This window comes from Xiphias gladius, chromosome 17 (assembly GCF_016859285.1).
Source record: "Xiphias gladius isolate SHS-SW01 ecotype Sanya breed wild chromosome 17, ASM1685928v1, whole genome shotgun sequence".
Classification (NCBI taxonomy): domain Eukaryota; kingdom Metazoa; phylum Chordata; class Actinopteri; order Istiophoriformes; family Xiphiidae; genus Xiphias; species Xiphias gladius.
The window spans coordinates 21,526,370-21,549,054 of NC_053416.1; the positions used below are offsets into that span (position 1 = coordinate 21,526,370).

Below are 22,685 nucleotides of genomic sequence, written 5' to 3' on the forward strand. Positions count from 1 at the left end.
TTGAGAGGTGTTTCTAATTTTTTCTCCATCCCATTTACACAAAGGAGGGGGGGGAAATATTAGAAACACCTCTCAGTTTAATGCAGTCCAGTACAACACCAACACTATTTATGAACTCAGTGCTAAAACATTTAATTGAATGAACATGTCTGTGACAGTGCCAACAAAAACTGAACATTATAGGTATCTTAAAAGTAGCCTTGATGGCAGAACAGTTGTAATGGATTGCATTCGACTGTACAAGTGTACCGAATAAAGAGGACACTGAGTGTATAATCAGAGAATTAGTAAACAAGACTACGAAACTGACCAAAAAATAAATTTCAGCTATGGGTGCTTGACAGTGTTTGATACTGAATCTACAAAATTATCAGTATTCAAGTTTGATATCAGTTTGATACCTCACTCTCTACTGCAGGCCTTGTATTTATTACCACAGTCACTAGATTGACTCTTTTTACACTTTGTATTATCTTGGGCTTTACTAAAACATTTAAGAGTCATTTTCCAGCGACCTTTTGTTGCTTCCACCACCTGCCAATGCAAAAAGTGTACTTGGAGGAAAAGTGCCAATCTGTAATCTAAAAAAAGAGAAAGGATGCCATAACACTGCCCATCTTCTCTGTAACATTATTGAGTCTCAGGATGAATGCATCAATTCTTTACTAGAAAATGATACTCAAGGCTATTTTGATAGTGTAATCAATGCGTACTGAATATTTTTTGGTCTCTCAGATGGACCAGGTCACACAGTTCAAATGCATTCCTCACCGAGAAGCCCGCTAAGTGGGATTCCTGTACGCACCGCACCTGCTGCAGCCGTCTCCCCTATCCAGGTATAAACCAAGACATTGTCCATTAAAAATTAAAAACACTTCCTGTATGTGAAATTGTTTTAGACTCTTAATATGATGAGATCCCTGTTCTGTTTTATGTTCCCTTAGAGACACTCGTACATAAAGCCACTATCAAAGACATTGGAAAAAAGAATCAATCAGGGAGAATTCTCTCATCCTCATGGTATGTAACACAGATGGTTCTAGGTATGTGGTCATGGTGTTTAATTTGCCTGTATACCCATAATTCATTTAGCAGTCGTACAGGACCAAATGAAGGGGCCTTGCACTCTGCTCTTACGTCATTGGACTGTCAGCCAAAGAACTGCTATGAATGAGTGCCTTTAGAAATTATTAAGGCTAACACGGCAAATGTAATTAGTCTATACAGAAAGTTAAATGAAGAAGAACCACTTAATGCAAACATCTGACTACAGTTGTTTTTGTGGGTAATTGTGTAATTGATTTTATGGTGACATGATCTTAAAATGTCTGCACCTACTGTCATTAGATGTTTCAGCTCTTGAGGGAGACACATTCAGTAACTTCAGGATCAAAACACTGATTTTTAACAAACTGAGGTGTTTCAGTAAAACAGCAGACCAAAAGTCTCCATCAGCGTCCTGATCTTATTTCAATGCCTGCCTTTTCCGAAACTGTTTTTAGATTTAAACCCTACTCAGTTTTCAGGTGTGTCTTTGTACAGATAGTGGCTAAAGCATAGTACTTGGTCAGGCAAGGCAGAGGCCCTCAGGTAGGGTCATTTTTTTGTGTTTTGAAGACTAGGCTGAAAACTAAAGGTACAAGGTAGTCCCATTCACCACCCCTGGACACACAGTGACATTTCTGTGTAGATTTGAAAAATCTGCAACTTTTTCTTTTCATTTCTAAAGTTAGACGTATGCATTTGCTTTTCATATCCTGTTGGTCTGTTTCTTTTTCCATGCCCTGGTCTTGAATATTTATACCTTACCCAGAGTTTTGTTGCAGTCTTACTTTACTTTTATGTAAAGCCTCATACAGTGTGATTTGTCAGATCTGCTTTATTACGATCCCTGTTTCTGACTCATTCTTCACATTGTCCGGTGCCTCCCTTCCTCTGTTCCATTCTTCAATTCCCCAGATAAATTGTCGGGCTGTGGGGAAGACTTAAAACCTAATAGCCTTATGAGGAAGAGCCCTTCACTAGAGTCTGTAATTAAAACTCCCGTCTCCCTCAGCAGCCGCACAGCATCCTTCAGCTGCAACCGAGGCAACAGCAAGCTCAGGTGGGATTACCCAGTAATTTTGTCTGACAAAACACTTTGAAATACTGTAGTTCCACTTGTTTAGCTGTGCAATTTTCCTTGAAACTTGAGATATTCTCACCCTCCCCCCTTACTTTGAAAACAGCAAAACTTTTGTTCTGAAATGTTAAAAAAATCTTAGCACAAAATACATTTGTTTTAAAATAATTCAGAATATGGTAAATTGATTGAGATGGAGCTTTTTGCAGTGGAATACTGATTTACAATAAAAACTTTCAGTTTTGCATTTTTGTGAAATAGAAGTTTGCTCTTGAGATAATTGATAAAAGGATTTGGTTTTAATGTAACTGTTAGTCACTATTCTTGTCATCCTATTTAAGTAACAATATATTGTGCTGAAATTCAGTTTTAAGTATGTAAGTCCCAGCTGAGAGACTTTGGAGTTGCACAACTTTTGTTGCCAAGAGTGTGAATGTGACCCAGAAGACTTTAACCTTGTAGATGGAGTGTTTGCTTATCAGAAAAGGAAGAAAAACAAATTTTAAACAAACATGCTTTCATCTTCTGACTTAATTTCCTGTAAAGACTACAGGAAACTCAAAAAGGATCGAGTTAGTTAGACTCATGCACAACTGCAACTGTAACAAGTTACATTTTCGGTAGTGGTGTCAGTGTTCAGGTTTACATGTATGTGTTGTCACAGTGAGACTATGTCAGACACAGTCAGATACTTAGGCATCACACTGAACAGCACCCTCAGCTTCAACCATCATACTGTTGACATTAACACAACTGTTAGTGATCTTGAAACTCAAAAACCTGTCTGTCCAGCCACAACTCCTCTAGTATCATGGCATTATTAAGCTTTCTGCTCTTCACCATCTGTATTTACAGTATTATAAGTGCAACCACAAGCAATAAATTAATTGTTAATAAAAGTTAAAAGATCACACACACAGCCACACATATTTTTTTTTTCAGCATCTATCTGTCTATCTAAATGCTCTTGCATATTTAACATATTTGTACATTATTAATGTAAATGCATGTGACTATATTGCAGACATTCATGCAGACCTTCTCTCTCAAACAGCAGATCAGCAGCAGTCTGTTACTGTGTTTGGTATGGTTTTATGGTTATGACAAAGCTGCCGTATGAGGGCCTCGGCAATAGTTGTTTGGACAGGGTCTAGCTGCTTCTGGCCTTACGGTGCCTGAAACAGAGATATCATGAATTTAACAGCACAGCCACAGTGACGTGTGAAATGTTTACCATGCTCAGAGCAATGACCGTGTCTCGTTGTCTTCCCATGGCCTCAGCTCCAGCACAAACCCCAGGGAGCAGTGTCTTGTGTCTTATAATAGTGCAGGCAGTATACTGTATGTAAACATTTGAACACAAGCCCGTGAAGGTAGAAAGGAGGCAAAAAAAAAAAAAAACAGGTAAAGCTTTACATCTTACACTTGCATTTAACACTCTACATCTAACAATCTGAGCTGTATATAGGCAGCTTTACACAAATCAAGGAATTCTGGGATTTGGGGAATTAGATAAACTAAGAAAGTAAAGAAGTATCAAAGAATTGTACAAATTGGTCCATTTAAATCTTTATTGCTAGAATGTATTTTCATTTTCTCCATCATGGTACACGCCATGTAGGCTGTTTTACAGTATCATCCTGGTGGCAATTCTCTTTTTGCCATCACGTCTCTAAATCTACACTATAGGTTTTAAACTATAGAGTAAATATAAAGTCTACATATTGTATATGTTATTTGAAGACAAGTGTGTTTTAGCTATGATCCTGTGAAATATTTGACCTTTAATTAATTGACTTAATGGTCTCATTATCATAATTTGTTTATAGTGTTGTTTATGTTTCAGCTTTTTTCCCTCAGGAATGTAAACAGGACTGGTTACCCTTTTTAACTTTCTTGAACTAAAAAAAAAAATATATATATACAAAACAGAAGTACATTTTTAGGTTCACACATTTGAGAAATTGGGAAAGAATCTTGTGCTTTTACATCAGGGCCACTAGTGAACTAGTTTTAAACATGGTGAAATTATTTCCTACAGATGATTTTCATATGGAAAAAAGCTTACTTTACTGATCACAGTATTATACTGTAAGACAAACAGAACTTTAATAAATGTGGTATTTTGAAGCTTACTCTATGTCCATGTGCTTTGAAGTTTGTATCTAGATGTGAAGATAATAAGAGTTTTAAAACTTAATCAAACACTACAGTCCTCATACTCTACATGACATGCTGTAACTGTCCGTCTCTCTCTCTGTGACTGCGGTTTGCGCTTCCCTGGTGACAGTGTGGAAAGAAAGGACCCCTTGGCTGCACTGGCGCGGGAGTATGGAGGATCTAAGAGAAACGCTCTACTGAAGTGGTGCCAGAAGAAAACAGAAGGCTATCCGGTAGGGATCACAGGCCAGAGACCTCTTTCAAATACAAGGCAGGCTCCAATTTGCTTTCAAACCCTGTTTTTCTCTGCATCTTTGTCTGTCAGTTTTATTTTAGTCTCACACTCTTCAGGTTCTCATTTAAAAGTGAGATGATACCCCCCCCCCCCTTTATATTGCACAGATACAGTATTGGTCTGTCTATGCCCTCAGGGTCGGTAGTTATTTCGTTTTTTTTCAGCCACCACTGAGGTGTTAGACTGTAGTGGCACATTACTGTGTTTGCAGACACACCATGACCCACCTGTCATCTCACTGGGGATATGAAGTCACTGTGGCACAGATGTAATGGAAACAATGAAGGAAAGCATTCAGTGTTACAGACCCACTGGATTTATACATGTGTTTTTATATAGCCTGCCTTGTCTTTATGCATGTCCATGCATAAACATGTCATGTTATTTATGCATTGTTTTTATGCTGTGTTCCCATCTGTGTTCCCTGTGTCCATAGAGCCAAATGCTGACAATCACCTGGCTTAGCTGCTCCCCTCATATCCAGTTTAAGGAGCCCATTAAGTCCAGTGGGATTAGAGATTTGCCTATGTAATCATCGTGTTTATGTGCCAGCATGCCGGTTAGCTAATGCTAAAACTCTTAACAGCAGGCAGACTGGTCCCAGCCTGCAAACTCTAGTTTAGGAGGAAGAGGAGTCGTTTCTCTCAGCGTTCTGATAGAAAATTAATTAAATTATAAACATAACTAACTCTGTCCTGTTTAAGCTCAGTGATAAATGGTTTGAATAATTGGATGAGCTTTCAGATCAGTAGTTCTTATTTCTCAGGTGCAGTGCTGCTCAGTGCACTCAGTGCTTTGAGTCACCCTCCCTTCATCTGAGGTTGGTTGTTTGATGGTCACATGGCATGTGTGTTGGTAAAACACACACAGCAGATCCTCTGTGATGGAAACATCTGACCAGATGAGATAAAATTGCTGCTGCCCAACAGACAGTCTGATGATCTGTCTGATGATCTGTTGGACCCGTTTAGATTGTATTAACATTGGTCTTTGGGCAGCAGGAGTGTGTCTAAATACACTGGTTTGTACTGGAAGGTCACTGGTGTAGTACCAATATCAGCCAAAATCCACCACCAGCTGGGGGCTTGTGTAAAAAAGTTAGGAACTTTTTAAGACAAAGTGCCACAGAGGAAACTAACAAATGACACTTGAGAAAGTTGCTAACGATGAAACGTAATTAGAATTATAGATACAAGAAGAAGAAAGATTTGATAAAACTTTGAGAGTTCTAATGAACTGTAAAGTAATGAGGGGTCATTCAAAAAAAAACAAACAGGTTCAGCACAAATATTTCCAGTATACCTTATACAAATTCAGGTTTATGAAAACAAGTTTTAAAAGGGATTAAAAGGCTAAACAAGTCAGCTAGTCTGATGACTTCACGAAGTTTACCCTCATCAGAATACCCTACCCCCTCCCTACCATCTAAGATGTCCTGGGTTTCAGCACCAGCTAAAAGTCTTGAATTCATTGGTGGTAGTAATACTACATTGTAAAAATACTCTGTTAGAAGTAATAGTTCTGCATTCAGAATTTTGCTTAAGTAAAACTACAGAAATACTATGAGCAAGTTGTAATTAGTGTATCAAAGTAAAAGTATCCAGTCTGCAGAATCACCCTTTCTAAGTGTTATATTATTACATATTTTAGGGCTGTGCATTAATGTGTAATGAATATTTTAATGTTCCACCTGATCAAAGTGGAAGTAATTCTAACTACTTAATGTCCTGTTGGATATAGTTACAATCTACAAATCATATATTTTGTATATAAAATCTTACTCTGTAAAGTAACTAATAACTATAGCTGTCCAAAGTAAAAAGTATTTCCCTCTGAAATATCTAGTGGAGTAGAAGTATAAATTATCGTAAAATGAAAATACTCGAGCTAAGTATAAGTAGCTCAAAACGTTACCTGAGTATCGTACTTGTGTAAAATTACTTTTCACCACTGCTTAAACTTAAAACCCAAACGGAATTGCAAATCCCAGTTCAGTTCAGGACAGTGGGGTCCAGCAACACAAAACCTTTAGTAGAACCGTATTCCCATTGGTGTGGATTTAACTATGGAACCTATGATCCCCAATCACAAAGGGCTTAGTAACACAGTGAGATTTTTTGCAAGTATCAGGAATGCAGTAAGAAGATTTGGCTACTAGGAGTGTTTCAGTCTGTGGCATAATCAGTCCCCTCCTGCAGTAACTGTTCTTGATTTGAGCTGTGATCCTTTGTTCATTTTCTCCATGTGTGCCATGTGCCTGACCACTAAATGGATTCATTTACACACTATTGGGCAGTTAACCTTAAAAAAGTCTATTTTTAGAACATCTGCGACTGCCCTACAATGTACTACCTTAAGGGCATTTGATCACGAGGCATATCTGTTTGCATATCAGATGATATCTGTTTCCAGTAAACTGGCAGTTTTCACAAATCCGTTCAAAATGTTTTGTTTATCTAAAGGGAATAAAGACAAAAATGTTTTTGTATCTGTCCATTAGACCAAGTTATCAAGGAACTGCTCAACATTATATATTACACTGAATATACTGTACAAAATGTGAGGTACACTATACAATTATACATGTGCAACAAGCAGAAAAGAGAAGTAAACGAGTTAAAGATTTGTCATCTACATCTGAGATGTAGATTGAGACAAAGGTCATCCAATTTAGATTCAGAATGAATATTTTGTACATTTCGCGTTTAAGTTGGGTTTCTCGGCAGAGATTTTTGACAACAGCTATTATTTGACCCTTGTGCTTTCTCCTTCTTCCAGTAAATACCCAAGGATTTCCAAGGATTCATGTACAGTTACTGTATGTTTGTATGTGTGTGTGTGTGACGTATAGTTTCCACATCAGTTACTGTCAATGAAGTTCCCTGAACTAGAAAATATGTGACCAAGGGCCCCTCTTGAGTCTTGTGGTAATCCAAGGGAAAAAGGGAAAAGAGGACATGTTGAGCCTCATATGTCCAGTGGAAGGTCAGGCCTCCGTCCAAACGGAAACCAGTGAGGACAGGCCAAACGTCCACAGACACTGACTGATGTGTCATACAATTTGTAGCTCTGGGACAGCAAGGCACAGGGACATGCTTGTGTTCTGCTCTGATAAAGGTTAGTGAGGTTTAGTTTTATCAATACATGTACATTCACTTTGCGCCCCCCCTCTTCTCTGCTCTGGACTAAGGTCAAAGAGATAAGAACTCAACACTCATTGGCTCTTTAGTATAGAGTCACGCTGCCGTAATTTATGTTGGCCTCTTCAGTCTACATAATTAATGGTCACTTTGAAGAGGCAGCTTTGACCATCACTATTCACTTTCCATCCTCTCTCTCATTTATAAACGGTGGAGTCGGGAAACAAGTTCTTATATCATGCTCATCTGCCAGCACGGAGCCAGAAAAGCTGCTGTGTGAGGTGAGAACAAAGCCGATGGGAGGGTCAGGCCCGTGCCAGTTGTTATTACAGTCCTATTGTTGTCGGACCTTTTGGTCAAACAGCAGCCTAATTAAAGTGAAAAAGAAAGCAGGGGCTATTGTGGGCATGTCAGGAGATTATTTGATGTTTAGGTGCAAATAGCTACAGAGAGCACAGTAAATCTGTGTGATTATAGCTGGACTCAAAGCCTGATGTTGCACTTAGCCTGTTTACTGTGATCAATAAAGGAACAAGAGAGAGAGAAGTGCTTGTGATCATCAAAAGCAGAGAATGAAATTAGATGTATGATCTGCTACAAAACCCTGAATTAAGCTTCATCTCACCTTAATTACTCTTTTATATGAGGTGACATGGTTCTGCAAATTCATGCATTTCTGTTTTTTAATGCATAAAGGTGATATTGAAAAGAGTTAGTGTCCTACGTGCGTTAAATCATGCATCCAGACAAGCCGCACGCATGCACACGTGTGTGCGTGCGTCTGTGTTTGTTTGTTTGTGTCAATGTATGTATGCGTTGGTGTGAACGTGTCTGCTATATGGATCTTGTCTCTGGACAGACTGTGACAGCTGACAAAGCTACAGAAGGAGGAGGGAAAACATGGCAAATGATATGGATGTAAACACACACACAAGAGTGGGAGTGCTCTGCTGTCACCATGGAGAAGAGCCCTTAAACCCCCGAGGGAAAATGTGGTATGTGACAGGGTGTGTTTACCCACCATGCACAGGTCCTTAGAGCAGCTGAATACCTGAGCTGTGTTAAACCCTCAGTGGAGGATGAGATGTGAGACCAAACAGGCTCTGTCACACCTCAAATGTCAGATTCTGGGAAGCACAGATCGATCAGTGACGACCTTAAGATGGCTCTGATTGACTTTGCCCTGTGGGAGAGACTGAAGGTGCCTCTCACTGGAAATGAGTATTCACATGGGATCCTGTGCATGTCAGTGCCTGACTGGACACAGTCTTGAAGCACAAGACGGCTTTTATACAACTTCTGTTACATTGGTTTTCAAGGCAGTGTGAAAGATCTGACTCTAAGGAGCATGTTGCTGTATGGGCCACACTCGGTCAAAAACTGTCTGTTTTGTGTTTTCTGTGTGTGTGTAACTTTTTTCTGCTCTCCATCTCAAAGTCTTTAAATTGCTTGAATGGACGTTGTGATTGGGCAGCAACCAGACTACAATTAATTCGATCACAAAGCCAGCTGGACCATTTTCATGTCTAATTTTTAAGTTTTCAGTTGCAACACCTCATAATTTTGTGTCAAAACTTTTGACGTACGCTATGAATCCTTCTACCTTAATTGCAAAATTTGAACACATCTGTTGTGTTGATGTGTTCAAGCTAAATTTCTACGTGCTGTGTTTCCAGTTTTCCAAAAGTGTTCATTTTTTTGCCGCCATGCTCAATGAGCAAAGGCTTTCTTGAATGTCTGGTGTGTTGGAAAACACTCTAGCCTCCTACTGTATATTTATCAGCCTCTTTGATGTCTTAATTTAGGACAGCTCCGGACACTTTTTAAACCTTTTTTTTTCTCAATTAACCAAAGGAGCCAAACAAAAATAAATGTGCTGTTTGTTCAAGATGGGAACAATGAGCAAAGGCTCTGAACATTAGGCTCAGCTGGACCTGACAGAGTACAGCTCATCCGGCCTTGTCTGGGAAACTCTCTCTCACACACACACACACACACACACACACACACACACAGCCATTGAAGAGACAGGAATGGACCCCCAGGAGAGTGTGGAATGGAGGTCAGATATCGAGGAGGGGAAGAAAGTTGGAGTAGCCATTACTGTAAGTTATAATAATGTAGTATTATCATTGATAGTACTGTAAGTAAGATCATTAGTGTAAAATAACATATTACAATTAATCATAGTAGAGTTCTCGCTGCGGGTGAAAATGACTGGAATATTTTTTTTAAAAACGTGCTGATCATGATTTACAGGTCAAAAGTGTTAGAATTTGAGAACAAAAAGCCTTGAGGCTGTCTAGGCTTATGTGCATTAAAAAAAACCATATTGAACAACCCTTGACATATGGTAAGTGGTTGTGCTAAGTGGTTAATAAATTCACTTGGCTTGACTGAGAGGTACAGCTAAATATTCTCAGTAGTAACAATGGGAGGAAATGCTGTGCTGTCTAATTAAAGGAACACTGTGACATTTTGAGAAATATGCCTATTTGCAATTTTGCTTTGAATCAGATTAGAAGATTGATATCCTGTACAGTAAAAATTCCAGGATGTGTTGGGCTAGCTCAGCAAAAGGACTAGAGTTACCCTACGTGCATAAAGGAAGAATTAAGAAATACAACTTCCCTTCTTTTTTTTAACATTATTTAGAGAAAAGCCACTTTTAAACACACTACACTGGTGATCAAAGAGATAAAGTCATAAAATTAGAGAGGCATATTATAGAAATTAAATCATTGGTGCAGCTATGGGTATTTTTTAAATCAGAGATGTGCTGTTTTGAGTGTAAAGAATATTTTAAATAGTAAGTGACATTATTTTGCCATACCTGTTGAGCCATACAGATGGGCAATTTAGAAGAATAACTGCCTCCTTACATTACATAACACTCATTTGGCAGATGCTTTTGTGACTTACAAAAAGGTCACTCAAACCATTAAGGAGCAAGAGCTAGATATTATCCAAAATTGAGGAATATGTGCCCTTTAACAAACAACTAAAACTGTGCTACAGTATAAGTGTTTTGAGAATTGTTTTTTTCCAAGTAGTTGTCCACCACAACTTTGAAGTGCATTGTAGTTCATATTGGACAACATTTTATTAGATCTCACAGTGCATCAAGGAAATAAAATTCTATAATAATCTAAATCTCTTTTATATATTCAGAATCTTATTATTCATACAGGCTATCTCTCAGAGAGGTGAACATTTTTAAACAAAAGCAGATCTATCATAAAGCATCAGCACAGTTGATCTGTGTGCTCTTGTACCCTCTTTGACCTGTTTCGCCCTCCTCAACCTTTATCCTGTAGATAAAGAATTGAGTCCATTTAATCGTATGTAGAGATAGGCTGAATCCATGGAGAGCAGCACTCGCCACCTCCTCCAGCTGTGTGACTCTTCCTGTTGTTCTGTCTATATCTCCATGGTCCCACCTGCCTTGGCTCTCAGCCTGTCAGTGCTCATGACTATGACTCATTGCAAGGTCCATTAGGGAGTTCTCACCCTCTCTCCTCTTTCCTCCTCTTTCCCCCTCTGGTCTTTGTCTCTCCATTTCTAACTTTCTTTTCTAATTTTTGTTGTCTTCCCCTCCTCTGTTCTTGTTTGCTCTCCTCCTTTCATGCCATTCCTGGTTGTTTGTCTCCTTGTTGCCACATTCATTCAGGTGAGGTGAGGAAGAGAGATTCTGTGACAAGAAATATACCAACAAGTTCATCAGTCACATGACTCTCTCAGGCTTGACGTCGCCTGCTTTCACCATTTAGACTGATAGCTTTTTAGCACTGTGTGTACATGTCTGTGTGTGTTACAGTTATCCTCCAACCCTAGCTGCTTGCCGCATGTTGCATCGTGGCTTGGTGTTTTTACATTCTTGATCTGTGAGTAAGAGCTCAATATTGCAATAATGGCACATTTACATCTGGGTGTCAAGTGTCATGAAAGCATAACAGCAGAGGGGCTGTAATCCCTGCTTCTGACTTGCCATCAGTCCAGCAGCATTTAAATGTGGCAACAGAGAGCACACACACACACACCTTCTATTGATGCACACAGTGTTAGGCTGCTGTCTGTGTAGTGTAAAATGCCTGGCTCGTGTCCAGCCCGTCTGCGAATTCCATTTCTAAAATGGTTTACAGCTGAGAGGATATGTTGTCCAGGCTGGATACGAAATGTCCTTGGCCTTTAATGTCGTCTGCAGCTGCAGTCACATGTAGGGCTTAAATGATGAGTCAATAAATCGTTTAGTTGATCTACAGAAAAACAATAAACCATTTTAATAATCAGCTTATCGTTTAAGTCTGTTTTTTTTTTTTTTTTTTCAATTAAAAATGTTTACTTTTAGCTGTTTTCAGCTTCTCCACTGTGATGATTTTCTACTTTTCTCTGTTTTATGTCTTGGGATTTTGGACTGTTTGTCAGACAAAACAAAATATTTGAAGACAACAACTTGGGGTCTGGGAAATTGTTATGGACATTTTTCACTCTTTTCTCACTCCATAGTGAGAAATAATCATTAGTTGCAGACCTAGTCCCGTTTTCTGTTATGAACAATGTAAAAAGTGAAAATATTAGTTTGAATCTACAAAAATAGACCAATTTTCCACCACTTTTCCTCTTGGAGCAATTCCTAGAGTAGCTGTAAACATTTTGCTACCAGCTTTTTCGTATCATTGGCAAGATTTTTCAAAATAAGATGGGTCATGTTTTAAAACTTGCACCATTAAAAGGCTGGAAAACAGTGCTGTAGCACAATTGTATAGTATGTGTGACATGACTGTGTCTGCATTTTGATACCTGATGAAAATTTCCTGCTTCATTTTCAATCATAATTTAACTACTGATGCTATCAAAGATCTGATCTGCTTTTCACTTGGACTCAGAACAAAGCAACTATACACAGATCAACTTTTCCCTTTTTTTTTTCTCTGTCCAGTCCTCTTTGTACAATCCCCTGCTTCTCTCTCATACTCTCTTTCTCTGAGCCCTAAAAAGCGACGGCTCTGCCTTTTGTGCCGAGCGAGACGCTTCCTGTCGCTTGATGCTGTGTTTGCTTTTCTGAGCCGGCTCCCAGAGAGCTGTTGTTGTCCACTGCTGTTTTAGCATTCATGCTTCTCCCTCGCTTTCTGCCCTGAACGAACTCCACAACCCAACCCCCTTCCTCTCCCACTCCCACCCTAAACTCGAACATACCTCAATCCCTTGCCTGGATTAGGACATTTGCTCTTTTCAGACCACCCCAACACCCATACAGACACACATGTTCACACACATACACAAAATGCCCTCTACAACCTCTCTTATCAGCTTATTTGTCATTACGTGTCTTGGTCTCAAACTCTCTTTGGTCTGACTAACCCCCTATCATTCCCTCTGTGTGTTGTGTGTTGTGTGTGTGTGTGTGTGTGTGTGTGTGTGTGTGTGTGTGTGTGTGTGTGTGTGTGTGTGTGTGTGTGTGTGTGTGTGTGTGTGTGCGTGCGTGTGTGCGTGCGTGTGTGTGTGTGGGTGTGGGTGTGGGTGTGTACATACATCACAGACACACAGTGCTACTAGTGGTGCTGCTGAGCCAGCTAAGAGAGAGAAGGGGGGAGTTATGAGAGGAATGTGGGCTGACATGACTGCACAGGTCTACCCTCCAGACATAATAGACAGGCAATGACTGATGGAGAGGACACTCGTACATTCAACAACCTCACTTTCAGTCTCTGTTATACCATCAAAGACTATGGATGAAAATTAGATTGCCTCAGTGTAATTTACAGAAGACCGTACTTCAAGGTCTCCTATTGTACTAACGCTTTAGCTTTGCCCCTCACTTGTGTTTGGCTTCAGATGAGATAGCTGCTCCTTAAGATCCCATTGTGCCCAGAAAAGCTCTGTGACTTTCCCATATGCCTCAAGTTGGACCGGAACAATTTTCTAATGCAAATAATACTCAGCATTTTAACAAATCACTCATTTGCTTTGGCAGGTGATTAAAGGGAATTACAAATAACAAATCTGTCAACAGTTCTTTGGAGCTCAGGGGATATTCATTACTGCAGTGACTTAAGGCTGTGATTTTTAATTCTTGTCCTCAGGACCCAGAGTTCTGCTGTTTTTCTGCTCTATCAGGTGGTTAATTACATTCCCCTGGCGTCACATGTATGGATCAGTCACTGATTAGATTTACAGAATGAAAATCAGCAGAGCTGTGGTCCTCAGGGCGAAAACTGAAGACCACTGGCTTAGAGCAACAGTAAACAAACACAATGCCACGTGTCCAGCCTTTAGCATCTCACTGGAGCTAACGATATTTAAATACGTCCTTTATCCCAAACAGTTTAAAAAAAAAAACAAACATCTTTATGGTCCTTTTTTAGCAAGTCTTAAACAGCTACACATTTAACTTTGTTGTTGTTTTATATCAGTACAGCAGGGCTTCTTGTCTCATCTGGACAGACATAACTCTATTCCCCGCAGGGCCCATACCAAACACATCCACAGCAAATGCTGTATGCCCCTAAATATCTGGAACACTAATGAAGAAGCAATTTTAAGCAAACAGTACACTAATAATGTGTAATATGTCATTTTTAGCCATGGTAGTGGCTGGAGGGATAGGAGTGCCTACCACTATGGTCCAGACTGAAATATCTCAACTGCTGCCATGAAATTTTGAACAGACATTCACGGTGCCCAGAAGATAAACCCTACTGACTTTGGTGGTCCCTTGAAACTGCCAGTATGCTCCTTCAGAAGCACTTGCTGGATAGTTGAATGACTTCAGAAATTCACTCCCCCCACACCTTTTCAATGCTGGACTAGGGGGGTCTGTGTCCGACAATTTCTGTATTTCTTTCTTCACAATCACTTTTCACGGTGATTGACCAGCAGTGCGAAGGTGAGACAGGACCCAGGTTTTGAACATCTCTTTTTAGCTCTTTTTTCATTCTTGACACTATTTCTGTCACTTATGAAAAACCAAGTGCAACACCATATATATCTTCTATGAGAGACTGTCTGAAAAATGTGCGCCATTATCCCCATATTTAAACAGTATCACAACTTACTCCTCTCTATGATGGCTGGCTTTACACTCTTCCTTCAACTGTGGCCATTTGGATCAGTTTTAAACACTTTTGATTTCCGATGTGGTTGGACAGCATGTCTTACGAACATGTCTAACTGTTCCTCTAGCACCATCATGAATTGACATTTTTGTTTTTTAGTGAAATGTCTCAACAACTATTAGATAGATAGACATGACTTTTTTACAGACATTCATGATCCCCAGAGGATGAATTGTTATCACTATGGTGATCCTTTGACCTTTTATATAGCACCACCAGGTCAAGTTTTTTTATACATCCAGTACTTTGGTTTATGGCCATATACCTGCACACACATAACATGTATACACTTTATACTAAGGGATAAAAGAGGAAGACACTGGAAATAACTTATCTATCCAACGGGGAGCCTGCAACGCCAAACAATGGCCTGGAGGAAGTCTTTCCTCCAAGCTTTCTTCTCTTATCGGACCCTGATTATGTTGCATACAGTGTATGAGATGACGATGGCCTGTGAATCACATACACACAGAAACACAACAGACTGGACGTGCCGCATTGCACGTTTGTCATCCAGAGAACAGATCAGAGAGAACATTGGTGGCTTAAAGGGGATCTAAGAAGAAGAACCTCCTAACATCCCCCAAAGGAAACATGACCAGGCATTAATGGACTCTGACAGACCAAGAACAGCATATAAAAACATTAAATTTTAATGTCCATACCGTTTCCTGTGGTTCTATGACTTAATGGCTTTTTTCATGGCCTGTTCATGCTATTAGCTCTCCCACCCAAATTATGGGCACTTTCAGCTCATTATTGTTGTATGATATTGACTTTGGTTTGTTTGTGACTTCTGTGTTGTTGTTTTTTTCTTTGCCCTTTGCCTCCTCATATTTTCTCTGTCTGCAGAATATTGATGTGACCAACTTCAGCAGCAGTTGGAGTGACGGCCTGGCCTTCTGTGCCCTCTTGCACACATATCTGCCAGCTCACATCCCTTACCAGGAACTCATCAGTCAAGATAAGGTAGAAAACTACAGGAAGACCACAAATACACACACACACACACACACACACACACACACACACACACACACACACACACACACACACACACACACACACACACACAAGTACTATACTAAGTATAGTACTTGATAGTATTCACATCAGCATCCAGTCTCAACAGGTAGGTGAGTGCCTCATCAGCAGTTAATCAAACTAAGCACACCAAACTGATCAGAAATCAGTGTATTTATAGAAAGGGCACAAACGTGCAATGTGTCAAGCACACAGGCTCTGTCCTCAGACCTTTAAATTTATTCTTTCCACATTACCTCTGACCCCCTTGTCCAAGTGCTAGCATGCTTGCATAACTCGAGTCAGTCATCACTGGGTCGTGACCCACACAACTTATGCATACATCCATATATGAGGAATTCTGTCGTTTCGTGTCAGTTTGTACCAGTACAGAAGGGCTCGCATGTACTGCAGAGTGCACAGTGTAGATGAAACAGAGTCTCATAAAGGCTAAAATACTTTCTGAATAAATGCCTTGCTGAGGAAATTCCTTTCTCGGGTATGAGGTTGACTTTATACAAAAATTAACTTCATGATGATATTTATCATTCAGACCTTGAGCCTGAATTGCGCGGAGGCGGCAGCATTTGTTTAGTGAGGTGAATTGTTCACAGCAGCTTGGCGGAACTCAGTTTGCTTCCATTTTTTTATTTCTTCAATTTTGCTTTAATTTCTTTTTCAAAAGTATAATATGAAAATCTTCGCTGATTCAAGAGTAGAGCAAACCGATTTCATGTTCAGCCTCTTGTTGTCCTCTCCTGGATGTAGACTTGCTGAATTGTGTCTCCGGAAAATACCGCACATTAATCCACAATAGGTTGTTTGTGGAAAATGTGAACCTATTAACTTTGAAAATGGTTTTCTTATACAATGTAGGTCTGAAAGATGCATGTTTGCCAAGTGGAAAATAAAATACCCTGTAATGCTTTGAAGCCATTTTGCCAGGGAGTCATTTTTTCCACCATTAAGCTGCACATTACAAACTTCCTTTATGAAGTTGTATACATTTTATAGATCTGGCAAATTGTCCATACAGCATTAAAAGACAGCCTGAAGATGAATCTTGTACGTAGCAATTGTATAGTTGTACAGTAAGTGATTCTGAGCACAGGGCAGTAGCTACAGCTTCTTGTTTGACAGCTCTGTAATGTGGACTTGCAGTTGGTATATACAGTAAATAATATGGTTCCTCTCTGGGGGCTACAGGCCTTCCATCCCGCTGCAACATTAAAACAATAGACAAACACCTCTGACCAGGCCTGACACATCCTACGTGACAGATTAGTCATGTAGTCGTGCATGCACAGGCGTGTTAGTGTGAATGTGTAACATTAAGCTGATGACAGAGACATTGCACAGCCCATCTCTCTGAATAATTCAATAGACGCGTGTTGGCTTTAATAATTCTTGCTGAGTGACTTTCCCTGAGGCCCAAACACCCAACCTCTTCCAAGTATAATCTGTCCTTCCAATTATCCCATCACTGACCTCTTTTGCTGTTTATCATAGATGTTTTTAAGAAAACAATGCTGTAGGTGGACTTATATTTTAGGTGAAACAGTGGCAATTTTTTCTATCACAGTCTACAGCTACAGAGGTCATTTTTAAGAATTAATCATTTATTAATTCACTACTCCAGCTGTTAAAATGACGGAAAGACATAGTGATGAGAGAGACTATGTTGGTGAGTTCAGGTTTCTGATAAACAGTGCTCGCTCACAAGGACAGTTTGTATTTCACTCTTGAGTTGTGATTCATCACTTCATTTCTGTGGAGAAGTTATTGCACCAAACCCCACAGCTTCATAAAAGGAATGAGGCTAAATCTACAGGGATTGAATTCATGGGGATGTTGATTAGGCTCAGACAGACAGGGTCTGTTTTTACAGAGAGATTTTGTCCAGTATAGCTTTACACATATCAAATACACATAAGGGATGTTGTAAGACACAGAAATGCTCACACAAACAAGCAAAGGCTTACCGACATTTTAGACTGTCTCTTGGGTGTTTGTGAGAGTTTATAAATGTTTTTTAGGCATACTGTTGCTTTTTGAACCTCCATGTGTGGCGTTGCAGGATGACGATGTGCAGGGAGTTTCACACTGTCTCAACATCCAATGGCTTGTTTTCCTTCAGGTCCGGAATCTGACCCTGGCTTTCCAGGCCGCAGAGAGCATTGGCATCAACCCCTCCCTGGTGAGTTGAGCTGCCACAGACCTCACACAAATACAAACACACACACACACACACACACACACACACACACACACACACACACACACACACACACACACACACACACACACACACACACAGATAACACAGATAACACAGAGGGACCATTTGATTAGACAAATTTGAAAACACACATTTGATTGGCTAAACTTTAAGGATGTAAAGCTTCAGAAAAGAGATGCCTTACAGCCATTTTATTGGACCATTTCTCCTCCTGGTAGTCTTGATCTTAACTCCATCATATCAGTTACGGAGTCCTCTATTTCTGGTTTGCCTCGAGCCTGTGTTCCAACACTGTGCACTGAAAATCTACGGCACTTTACTTCAAGAGACAAAAACAACCCAATACATAATTCCTATATAATTTGACTTTGATTATCTTAGTTGGTTTGTGAGAAAATCGACTGCTTTCGTTGGAAATGGGGGAGTAACAATCACCTGCTCCACTTTAGTATTTAGATTTCTATATTTTGCCGTGGCATAAACAAAGTCACTTTCCGTTTTTTTCCCTGTGATGCAGTGCAATAAGCTTATGGTAGCAAATCTAGACTAAACTTTTTGCGCCTTCTAGTTAGACATTTTGGGAAAAACATTTATTCATATTCTTGCTGAGAGTTGGATGAGAAATGGATGCTGCTCTCATATCTGTCCATCAAATATAAAGCTAAAGCCAGGAGATGGTTTGCCTGGCTTCGCTATAAAGACTGGAAGCAGGGGTAACATCCTTAATTATTGTTCAATAAAGGCCTAAATCTCTCTCATAAACTTGGCTAATCTTTGTCAGCAGGACTGTGTGGGTGTAGTTTGATCAGATTTGAGTGACAGTGGCTTGTTACACATTTTGGTTAAAATGCTTGATTTGTGCAGGGAAGTGCAGGACATCAGCCCCTCCCCAACAAGCCCTTGAGAAAAGCACAGACAAAAACAGAAATTCCAATGTGAAATAAGAAATACCCAAAACTGTTCAAACTTTTGTAGACAGTATTGTGTTCTTGTAGGATCCCATCGCTCATAGTAAGAAGCTGATTAAGAAAATGTGTTTTCAGGGCCTTTAAAGTCACTTTTTGAATCAGATACAATTCTTTAGGAGAATCAATTTATGTTTGCAGATGAAACAAAATCATTGTATTATGCCTATGAATGTCATGAAAGTGTCACAGATCCTGACTCATTTGTCGTATTTAAAACCCTCACTGCCTTCGGGTCATAGATGTCAGAAACTGTTGTTCATAAAAACAAATCTTCATCACACAAATGCACACAGCCCTTTATGTTTTTATGCTTTCCACCTTTTTTACTGTTTATTTTCATTCTCATATAAATACGCATATCACTGCCAATAAGATTGTGGACACTAAACAGTTTAATTCTTTCCAGGTCAAGCGAATTCCTCACATACACAACAGATAAAAGGGACTGGATTTAGAGGAATAATCAGAATGAAGTTCTTTTCCTCAGACATACTTTCATTGGTGCCATACATACTGGTGGCACCTTTAACCACTTTAAACATGCTAGAAGTGGCTGCAAAATATGTGGCAGACGTGAGGGTTTAACTAATTCTTTCTAAAAGTCCAGACTTTGAAAATATAAAAATAAGTCTAACAGCGTATTGGCTCTAAACCTGGAAGAACCAACTGGAAGTTTAACTTAAATTTTTGAGTGAGGCCAAAGTTCACATTTTTGTGTCCTATTAGTTATCCATTACGTGCTTGTGGTTACAAGATTGGATACAGCAAACTTGTTCCCATCCCAGTGACTTAAAAATGCTGTAAACAAAAAATTACCATAACCAAACTTAACTGGCTCTCTCTGTTCTCCACTGACAAACTTCAATGCATCGTTTTCTGCGCCCTTTCCATTGCACAAACAAAGCCCTCAAACACAGCCCACAGAATAGTTGATCCTCCTCACGGTAAAAGGCTGAGACATCACGGATGTGACTGTACTAAAGGTTCTGTATACATCCGAGCTCACAGACGATTCTGTGACGCTGGAGTCATGTGAAAGTGTCCCCCCTAGTCTGACTCATTGCTGCAAAGGAACTGACTGCAGTTTCACACAGCTGATGAGTCTCATAATACCAGGAGCTTGCTAATACGGTAGATTACAGTTTTTCTCTATGGCTTAAGCACATTCTTCAGAAACACTGTTGCAGTTCTCAACACTAAGAGCAATTGCAAGCCCGTCACTGTCTCAAGACATTGAACTCTTGTGTCAAAAACCAAAATAACATGTTTAAATCAAGACAGTCAAAGGTCTAAAGAACTGTGTCATTATGACAGAAGACATGTTTTAATTTCTCATTGAGACGTAAATGCAGAAATGTAATAATAAAGTCAGATATATACTCTAAAACTGACTGAATAAACCCCCTAACAGTAATGTAAAACAGAAAACAAACAATGAAAGAACAAGGGTGAAAAAAGCATGTAAATACGGAACAATTTAGAAATGAAAAACAAAATGTCAGTTTATTTGACAGTGGTGCCAAAAGCAACTGAGAAGATGTGAGAACTAATGTAATTCAGTTAAAGATGAATCATATGATTTTGTGTTCTGTCTGTCTTTCTAATGTGATGACGCTTCTGCGGATGTTGTTGCATACTTGTTATATATGTATCCCAGTGTTTAAAACCTGGTCGGGCTAATGGGGGTGCTGTCATTTTGAAAACCTCTAACATTCACATTCATATTCGTGGCATTTGGCAGATGCTTTTATCATGAGTGATTTCATAATAATACACTTTTATGATCACACATTGCAAAATACATTAACCATTCACATAAATACCAGAAATTATGATTTTTTTTTTATGAAGAAGCAAAAATCAGACACTGTTGGTGCAGTTTTGACACACCCTCAATGGATGGATTGCCTGCTGGGGGCGCTGTTTGTAAAGCTTAAAATGTTTAGAAAGCCTTATATGCCCTTACTCACCCCTGTCTCTCTTCCAAACTAGGACATTGAGGAGCTGATGAAGACCGACAGGCCGGACTGGCAAAGCGTCATGCAGTATGTGTCTCAGATCTACAAGTACTTTGAGACCTGACTGGAGAGGAAGAGGACCTGGCGACCGATGAAGACATCAAAGATGATGAAGAGGCACTGCGGCACTTTTCTGTCCCGTTTGTCACCACCACATCCACCTTCCAGACAGACTAAACGGTGCCGCTTCAACCCTCCTCCTGCTCAATGTTTGACACTAGAGACATGACAGAGGACCGTTCTGTTCTTGAGAAATTTAGCTGTCGTGAACTTGCCGTTTTCTGTCTTATTTCTTGACAGTCAGTGCTGAGGCCCACATTCAGCAATGCAGAGCGCAGTCAGGAAACACACTACCCTGTTTATTTTACAAGTTTAAAGTTTCCTGTGAGCATCGGTTTCAAAGACAAATGAAAGCAGACAAACGGATTATGGCTCAAAATACTATTTAAGCCTTGTAGCAGTTGACAGCACAATAGAGAGATGATTAAGAACTGGTTCATTTTTTTTCATCCCTTGATATTGATCTAGAATGATTTTTTTTTTTTGGTAATATGATAAAAATGTATAAAACCCTTTGTCACAAACTGGATGTCAAGATTTTTTTTTTTTTTTCAGATCTTATTTTTCAGTTGTTTCTGAACTCAGTCCCCATGTCATGCTAGACTGCCAACTCTTATTATTAGAGTTGTTTGTGAATCAAATGCTCTGTGGACATGGTCTGAACTTTGTGCCAAATATTCTGCCAAAACACAGCTTTTATACAAGACCTACCTATGCATGGTTTTAGCGTAGTGTCTCAGTGCGCAGTGTGACGTCCCCTTTCACTGATCAACATGCAGTCACCAGTGTGAACCCAGCTTTCAGTAAATTTAGGGTCTGTTGGCTGGAATGTTGCTAAAAAGAATTGATACTGAGTTCTAATTGTAAACTAGCTGGAGTTGTACTTTGCAGAGCAGAGAGTATTTTGAGCTGACAGGTTTGAGTTGAACTGAAGCCTTTATATTTTCCACTTTAATTGTGTATCCTGGTTTGTCCTTAAAGAAACGGGGATCAGACATACCCTAGCTGCCATCTGCGATGCAACACTAAAACGATTTAACACTACGAGAGTTGCTGAATAGGTTTGTAGAAATATTTTTTTATGAAAACAGACTGAGCTCTAAGTTTGTGTTTACAGCATTGGGGACTAACTCAACCAAACCATTGTACCACGCCTTCCTGTGTCGTTCCTTCACGTTTTCCACCAAGACTCTCAAAACCACTATGGTACTGCAGCTGCTTTGCAAGATATATATCTATATTTCACATGCCATGTTAAGCTATGAAGGAGAGGATAACTTTTACATGTAAGAGCTGAGGCACGACACGTTCTCTGTGGTATGGTTTAGACGAGCCTCCCTTTGCAGATGCCCTTATGTTTTGGAAGATAAAAGTGTTATTTATTTATTTACAAGACATGCATCCTGAAAAGTGAAAATGTGGACATATATGCAAACAGTTTTCTATTTATGGATGTGGATGTGGAGGCCTATTGGATGAATATTGCTCAATAAAGGATTGTCAAGTTTTATTTTTTGGTCATTTCCTTTTTTCTTATTCCTCAGC

General features: G+C 39.5%; 1 protein-coding gene across 4 annotated transcripts in view; it reads left to right on the forward strand.

The window, feature by feature from the left end:
* The window catches only part of specc1 (sperm antigen with calponin homology and coiled-coil domains 1), a 73,527-nt gene extending 50,877 nt beyond the window's left edge, over positions 1-22,650 (forward strand). For 3 of the 4 annotated variants that reach the window (XM_040149849.1, XM_040149848.1, XM_040149850.1), the window contains 7 exons: positions 736-836; positions 945-1,020; positions 1,960-2,104; positions 4,413-4,515; positions 15,685-15,801; positions 17,993-18,052; positions 21,055-22,650. In XM_040149849.1, coding sequence (XP_040005783.1) covers positions 736-836; positions 945-1,020; positions 1,960-2,104; positions 4,413-4,515; positions 15,685-15,801; positions 17,993-18,052; positions 21,055-21,144 — 692 coding nt within the window. In that variant the 3' untranslated portion in view covers positions 21,145-22,650. Of the gene's footprint in view, positions 1-735; positions 837-944; positions 1,021-1,959; positions 2,105-4,412; positions 4,516-15,684; positions 15,802-17,992; positions 18,053-21,054 lie in introns of those variants that run through there. The other variant, XM_040149851.1, reaches the window with a different exon arrangement.
* The last annotated feature ends 35 nt before the right edge of the window (positions 22,651-22,685 follow it).